This window comes from Epinephelus fuscoguttatus, linkage group LG11 (assembly GCF_011397635.1).
Source record: "Epinephelus fuscoguttatus linkage group LG11, E.fuscoguttatus.final_Chr_v1".
NCBI classification, from domain to species: Eukaryota; Metazoa; Chordata; class Actinopteri; order Perciformes; family Serranidae; genus Epinephelus; species Epinephelus fuscoguttatus.
In genome coordinates, this window is record NC_064762.1 from 39,315,454 (window position 1) to 39,323,650 (window position 8,197).

Genomic DNA, 8,197 nt, shown 5'->3' on the forward strand with positions numbered 1-8,197 from the left:
AACACGTGCTGTGCGTAGGGCCTCATCTTCCATGGGGGGCCACATTTTGCGCGAGGGGATCAGAATCAGCTCGAGGAAGGAAAGACGAGACCTGACCGCCCATGCGTCGCTGCAATGATTGACAGCACTCGACATCTGAACAATAAGAGGGGTGCGCTGGCAGGCACTTGCAGAGCTGCAGCAGGTGAAGAGTTGTCGACATGTCATCCAAAAGAGCCTCAGGAGTATGTGCTGGGAAGGCAGGGCAGGCTCCACGGAGGGGGAGACCTGAGCCTCGGGGGGATGTGCGGGGCCGGGAGGTCGGATGCTCCCAGAGAGGGGAAAGGGAGAAATTAAATAAGATGAAAATAGAAAAGAATGTCTCTGTATTTTATTTCTGTTTTCAGTGTTTAATTAAGGTGGGAGAGGTGGAGGGCTGAGGGAGATCGGACGCTTCCAGAGAGGGGAGAGGGAGAAATATAACAAAATAAGATTAAATAGGAAAAACCTGTCTCCCTCTTTTATTTTATTTTCAGTGTTTAATCAAGGGTGGTGGATTGAGGTGGTGGAAGTTACTTTCTTTTGATGAGTAATTGATGGCTATTTGTGACTCAGATTTGTTTATTTATTTATTTCAGTTTGAAGATATTTTTATTTAATATTTATTTATTTATTTCAGGTTGAATTTTTTATTTTATTTGACTCATACAGCCAAACTACTGTATCTACAGTACATTTGTTATTGCCAGTAAAGGTTGTCAAGTTAAATGGCAAGTTGTTGTATGGTCATTTTGTACCTATGATACATTTGGGATGGGGGCCTCCAAATAAAATTTCGCTTAGGGCCCCAATTTGGTCAGGGGCAGCCCTGTTTATAACTGTGTACATTTTGTATTGCTATATATTTGTGTGTCATTCTTGTATTTTGTACAGCACTTTGGTGCATGTGTTACACACACCCGTATCCTCGTAATACATATTTTGAAAATTTTCTATACTAATTTATTTATTTATTTTTTAATGAATGAATACGATTTTAATGTAACGGTTAAGTTTATTTGTTTCTGACAATAAATGAATTAAACTTTTAGACATAATATTAAAATTATTACCAGCAGACTCTCTACACCTCTGATCCTGCCACGCTGGTCTTTTAGCCGCAGGGTGAAGGGGTTGATCCCGCTGTGCTATATCATCATGAGAACATCAGAGTCACTGCTGTCACTGACCCCAATCATACCTCTTTTGAATGCTTAGCAGTAAAACTCACAGGTTCCAAATCCATCATTATTGCTGCCATATATCAACCATCCAAGCCCGCCTCAGTTTTTCTCACTGAATTCTCATCACTATTAACATTTGTATGTGCCCTGTCCCCTATCATCATCCTCTTGGGTGACTTATCCACATTGGTGACCCATCTAATCCTTTTGCCAGTGATTTCATCTCACTCCTAAACTGTCTCAGTATTACACAGCGTGCCAATCTCACAACACATAACAAAGGTCATACACTGGACTTAATCTGTTGGTGGTGTGATTCTCTGTAATGTCTCTGCCAGTTCCCTGTCTCTGATCACAAAGTGTGCTGTTTGAGGTTCATGCCTCATTATCCAAAGCTGAAGAGTTGTGATGTCCATATGAAGCCTCATGAAGCTTTGTCTGAAACTGTGAGTTTTCATCAAAGTGTGTCACCGTGGCGGAGTGGCTATGGTCGATGTTTTACCATAACACAGCAATTGACATTAACTTAAGTGTTTTTTGTTCAATCTGCCTGAGACTTAACATGCTCCTTAATAGTGTAGGCCTGGACACATAATATGAGTTTCATTGATGGGCATAGCAAAATGGCTTTACCACGCCAGCGTGTTTCACCGACATACATGAAAATTGGTATGCACACATATCGCGCCCTGATGCACTAAAAGCCTCTTGGACCCATAGGCTAAACCCAACAGGAAGTAGGCTATTGTGAATTTCATGGTCAATTTTGGCGTTTTCCATGAATTCCTCCTGCAGACATAATCTGATTGACTTCAAACTGGTGTGTACCATGAAGACAAATTTGTGATCAAAACTTATTGCAACATGTGGTCAGTGTTGAACAGTGTGGCCAAGATGTAGCATCAGGTTTTGATGTCTCCCCATGAAACACAAAATTCCTATCACTTTCCCATAAATGGTCCAATCTGCACCACACTTCAAATTTTTGATAATAGTCCCACCCTGAACACATCCATTGACAATATTCGTAGTCATACACATAGTGCCACCCACTGGCAACAGGAAGTCAGACACGTATCATTTGATTTACCTGAAATGTACATGCTGTGGTCTATATTTGAGACAAAAAAATATTTACAGACATTAACTTTGTTATGTTATAAATAAGGCCCACACGCATCTTTGTTATGTTATAAATAAGGCCCACACGCATCTTCAGGTGAATGGGTTCTACAAAGGCCCTCAGACCTCAGACCTCGGACCCTCAGACCCTCAGACCTGTGTGTAATTGACAAACAGAGTGAAAAATTGAATTTCCCCTCAGGGATTGATAACCATTGAGCCAATCATCACAAAACTTGTATGAAGTGTCTACATAAGTAATTGAATCATACCTGAAAGTTTGATTCAAATTAATAGATACGGGGCGCTACACTTGCAAAAAGTTGACATCTCATAATCAGCTCAGACATTTGTACGAAATTTGGTTTTCATCATCTAGGGTCATGTCTCAGTCAATGCACAAAATTTGAAAATGATTGCTGTCAGGGGCGTGGCTTATTACATTAAATCTAAATTTCAAGACATTTCACATTCTATAGTTCAAAAAATCCTGATAAATCTGCAATGCATCCTAGAGAGAACTTTTTGCAGCACATGCACTGCATCGTGACAAAACCTTGTACTACTACAACCTATAGTCAATTCAGAAGTCTGTTACTCTATATTTTTCAAGAATATGCTAAATTAATTAACATCTATATTGTCAATAGTCTTCATCGAAATGCAACCACAATTGACACATACATTCTTTGGATACCAGATTTCACATGTTTTAAATGGTGTTCAGATAGGTTTAAGCGATAGAGACAAGAGTGTTGCCCGGTAGAGATTTGGAAATAAATGAATGAGTATCTATCTGATTATCATAAAACCTATTGTTTATCTTCAACACAGGTGTCCTAAATTGTCAAGGGTCTCGATTTTGCCCACCTTTCAACTTCCATGCTGACTTGAACCTGGGAATTGCTGCTTGTGGCTTTATTTTACTATTTTACAAACACTGTTTTATCTGGTCTTAGCCTATGTTCAATGTTTTTTTTATGTAGGCTATATTATTGTTTTTTTATATTGATGGTGTATACTATTTTATCTGTCCCATTAAGCACTTTGTAACTGTGTTTTGAAAAGTGCTATATAAATAAACTTTATTATTATTTTATTATAAAATACACATTCATGAATGTGTTGTCTTCTTGTCATGAATACATTAACGGGATAGACAAAGACAGTGTCAGCTGATGTGTTCTTTTACTTTTTATGTACAATGAAAAAATAAAACTAAGAGGGTTCCTCAGTATTATTTTAAAAATGTTATGAACAATGCATATCTTGGTGCTAATGTTACTGATTTAGATCTTACTGAAAATGTACTTGGTAGTGATCCTGCCTCATTTTAGATCATGTTGAATAATGAAACTTTAATCTACTTCTTACTTCATTTACCATCTGCACCAAAACAAAATGATGAAGGCACTGATTGAAAACTACTTTAAAGGAAAGATCGTTTTACCCCTCATTTGACCACTCATTATTTCCTCACAGGTCAGATTAAAGCTTTGTGTGCTAAAGCAAGGGCCATCTTTTTAATTGTGAATAAAATTTCAGAGTCTTTATTCAACATATCAATGCAGCATCTTCAGAAATATAATAACTAAAAACACCCACTTAATTAAACACAATGAGATATATGAATCCTTCATTTATTTACAGACAGTCACACTTCCACTACACTGTTCAAGGGGCTATCTGTGGCACTGAGTTGAACATGCTGTACATACAGATACAGTATGACTAGAGGCTAATCTCGTGGTCATCGGTGGCATGTCAGCAAGTCAATTATGAATCAAAGGAGCTTTGTATTAGTTAAATCACCCTGAAATATTTTCCCAGAAATTATCATTTTGACAGACGTTCGAAACCAGGTGTAAAAGAAACCATAGACAAATGGATTGAGCATTGAATTTGACCATCCAAGCCATTTAAAAGTTTCAATCACAGAAACTGGTATTGTGTAATTACTCAAAGGGTAAAAGGTGATACAAAGAAAGAAAGGATTCCAACAGATGAGAAAAACTCCCATAACAATAGCCAGAGTTTTGGTGGCCTTTCTCTCCATCTTACTGATGGTTGCTTCAGACTTTGTGTTCTGACAGATTGTGTTCTGGATGCTGCGTACCTGTCTCTGTGCCACTGTCAAAATCTGTAGGTAGGTGGTCAACAGTATGATACCTGGGAGGTAGAAGGATAAAACAATTCCCATAATTGATACACTTATTTGTTGAAATAAAACACACCTGTTAAATTGTTTTTTGCTCAGTCCCCTAATTGTGAGGCCAATTCCACTTAGTGCAGAAACAGTCCAGCTGACTAGGATCATGATCACAATTACACGGACAGTCATTTTAGTTCTGTACCTCAAAGGCTGACACACTGCATAATATCTATCAACAGAAATAAGGCACAAGTTCAAAATAGAAGATGTGCACAGAAATACATCAAAGAAGCCTCGGACCTTACAGAGCAAACCTTCAAGATGCCAACATGAGCTTACAGCCAGTATTGTGCTAAAAGGCAAAACTACAACACCAACAAGCAGGTCAGCCACAGCCAGAGAGAGGATGAGGTAGTTTGTAGGAGTGTGGAGCTGTTTGAAGTATATGATAGAGATTATGACAAGAAGGTTTCCACACATTGTAAGAACTGATAAACAGCCAGGGAAAATACATAATAAATATGAAGTTATGACTGCTGTTATGCCAGATACATCTGTAGATTCATTACAGAGATCATCAGACCTGTTGAGAAAGAATGTGGGTTCCATGCATAAATGATCTAACTACTGAGGTAACATTTGCAAAAATAATATGACTTAAATCTAAAACATCTTACACATCAGTATACGTTTTCTACATAGAGATTAAAATGTTGATTTAAGTGCTTGGTATGTTTCACACCATGCCTGCTAATCCTGGTGTGTGCATATGCACTGATGGGGCTCCTTAGCCTCTATGCTGCTGAGCAACTTCACATTAGATTAATTCTTCTGGGCTCATTTGCATATTGTGTTCAAGGGAGTGGCATTTAATGTAGAACAAAATGAGGACTCATCATACATTAACTACTTCTGTATTGTATCTCCATGCATGTTTAAAGTGCCATGCCCATACATCATTTCATGTTATCACTTCTAAATTAATCACAAAAACCTCAAGGGAGTATTTCAAAGCAAAGAAACCTATAATCACTTAACTATCCACTTTATCAATGGGCCATGAAGCAGCATGACTATTTTTCCTCATAAAAGAAAAAGCTAATCTGTAGCTACTTCTTAGGCACCTTTTAAACAGCATTTTAACAACAGCTGAAAATTTTTTGTTTGCTGACCTTCAGTGTTTTCATTTCTAACTTTTATGCAGCAATATAGAAAACCATACTCCAAGGTGAGTGCAGTCACAGGTGTGACAAAGCACATTTGGGGGACATTAGATGTGAGAAAAGTACAACACTACAATTGTCATCTAGACAAACAGTCTGAAAATGTGCAGCATTATCATTTTATATTAAACTTGTTATATATTAAATTTGCCTTCAATCACTGACAGTTTCTTCTCCCCGTCCCTTATTTGTTCTCCTGCTTGTCTGTTTCTTTTTTTTGTGTGTCCCTGAATTTGTAAAGCATCTTTGAGTGACATGACAAGCACTATATAAATGTAATGTATTATGATTGTTATTATTAAACAGTGAAGCATTTAGCTTACGCCTTTAACGCCTACAGCAAGGCCTCTGATATGTCTAGCACTGTCCTGCTGTGAAGATTGTGCAATTCACTGACCACCTTTCAGGAGCTGCAGCTTTGCTCTGAATGTGGCCTGCAACCGGCAGAAACAAAACCTAGAGACCAGAGAAGTTAATGCACCAGGCAAACAGAGTCTGCAAACTAACTCTTCCAAGCAAAGGTGCACAGGCTAACAAAAGCATTACACCAAAGCATCACTTTTTCTCCTACATACACGGACTGGTAATGTAACAACTGGACATTGCAATAGCCAACCCTATAAGCTAAGCAGGACTGTTTAATTGTTCAATTGTGATTTGATGCTATTCAGTGAGTTACTGTTGTGATCGTTTTATAGTTAGATTATTGATTAGTTGGCTTTGCCCAAGCTAGGTTGATGTTAGTTTGCTTATACCTTATAGAGACAGTCTTGCATGTAACTAAACATCCTGTCTACTAAATAAGGCATTGATTATACAACGCAGATCACTTACAGATACACTCATAAATTGGTTTACAACACTACTACACTCACAGAGGGAACTTTAAGTTCCTGCTTTATCTCGATGGTCCCTTTGTTCTGACCAACCACATGTGGTGAGGTTGGACCTCCCACGATTTTGGATTCTGCCATATTGCTTTGTAGTTTTCTATGGTTTTCAGCGATTTGTTCGTAGACCAGACAACAAATGTCTCATACACACACCTCTTACTCTTTCTTACGCGCACACACACACACACACACACACACACACACACACACACGAATATATACCCACCCTTGTATATATTAGTTAGGATTAGTGGGTTTTTTTTTTTGTTTGTTTGTTTTTTGCTTGCATGCTTTCTTTGTGAATGAATACTTTTGGATTCATATCTGCTGTCTGATATTGCACAAGAGTAAATGACTCTGCTTTATCAAGAACTCCCAAAATCCTTCAAACTTTACAATTAATATGGTAATTTTGGTTATGGTTATTGGTTCAATTACTAATCAGAGTTCCAATTTGATAGTTTAGTGTATTTTTTGAGACCGATTTCCTTAACTGGCTAACATTTTTCCCTTTTCCGGAATGGTGCCCCAAAAGGTGACTTAATGTAAATTAAATTACATGGGAGGGGCGATGTTGACAAGGCAGCAAGGGAAGACAACCTCCGCTGTCTTTCTGCCCTGCTTTGTCTCACCTCCCTTCTGTGGACAAGTGAGTGGCAGGCGGTGGCTAGGATATCTCCTCATCTAGTTGTTTGAAGCTCTCAGTGACTGATGAGATCAATCTGAAAAGCCATCACAGGGGTTCCTCAAAGATCATTCCAGTCATTTTTAGGGATCATAAGTCACAGCTACACATGACAGGAGCCTGCTGTGGCGACAGAGAGATTGAAATGTTCCCCCACTCCCAAAAGTGGGGGAACACTTTTTTAAGCGGCACCCGAGCCACCTCACTGCGCGACTCCGAATGGACATCTAGTGTTGTCACCGTACCAAAACTGGGACCCACGGTACGATACCAGTGAAAGTATCACGGTTCTGAGTAGTATCAGGATACCACGGTAAAAATGAGGCAGATGTGCCTTTTGTCATTTATAAAAAGATAAATCACTTTTCTATAATACATCAATGATATTTCAATGGAATAAATTACTTAATGACTTATTCATACTTCAAAAACAGCATCAATAAGTGATTAACATAGGGGGGGGATCAAAGTAAAATAAATTAATAACATAAAAATCAACCAGCCACCCTCCTCCCCTGACAAGTAAAGAACAGTCCCTTCATGAGTAAAGAACAGTCCCTAAAGTGCGGTGAGGTTTGTGGACCGTTACCTGCCACAGAGAAAAATGTGAACAGCTCGTTTCTCCTCTGACACGCCACATACCTGTGTGCCGCCATGGCTCAGATGTCCAGGTACTACTGGGCAGTCATGACACCAAGAAAAGGAAATTACTGGACCTGGAGTCGGACTCGCCGGTAAGCCGTTATGTTGCGGAGCGGAGCACTATGAGCCTCCGCCGTATTTGACCGCCGTATCCTGTCTGTGACCCCCGTTCAACCAACAACCGCAGGATTTGATTTTCCTTTCTGCTGCTGGTTGAAATCTGTACTCACACAGCGTGCTGAATGATTTAATTTGTTTTTAGTTTTAGTCACAAATGC

The 8,197-nt window shown here is 38.9% G+C and overlaps 1 protein-coding gene across 1 annotated transcript; it reads right to left on the minus strand.

Annotated features, from left to right (window-relative positions):
* Window positions 1-4,107: 4,107 nt before the first annotated feature.
* On the minus strand, window positions 4,108-7,276 carry LOC125897612 (trace amine-associated receptor 1-like). Its single transcript, XM_049591005.1, has 3 exons — window positions 7,225-7,276; window positions 4,782-4,964; window positions 4,108-4,709 (listed from the first exon to the last, which is right to left on the minus strand). Exons 1-3 carry the CDS (start codon window positions 7,274-7,276, stop codon window positions 4,108-4,110), a joined length of 837 nt encoding a protein of 278 aa, XP_049446962.1.
* Between the last annotated feature and the right edge of the window lie 921 nt (window positions 7,277-8,197).

Bases quoted from the DNA above. Each gene is read 5' to 3' on its own strand.
- LOC125897612 (XM_049591005.1), bottom strand. From the start codon at position 7,276: ATGAGGAGATATCCTAGCCACCGCCTGCCACTCACTTGTCCACAGAAG. The intron at 4,965-7,224 runs GTGAGACAAAGC...GCTGTTTATCAG, and splicing joins CACTTGTCCACAGAAGGGAG to TTCTTACAATGTGTGGAAAC. The intron at 4,710-4,781 runs GTAAGGTCCGAG...TTATTTCTGTTG, and splicing joins GCATCTTGAAGGTTTGCTCT to ATAGATATTATGCAGTGTGT.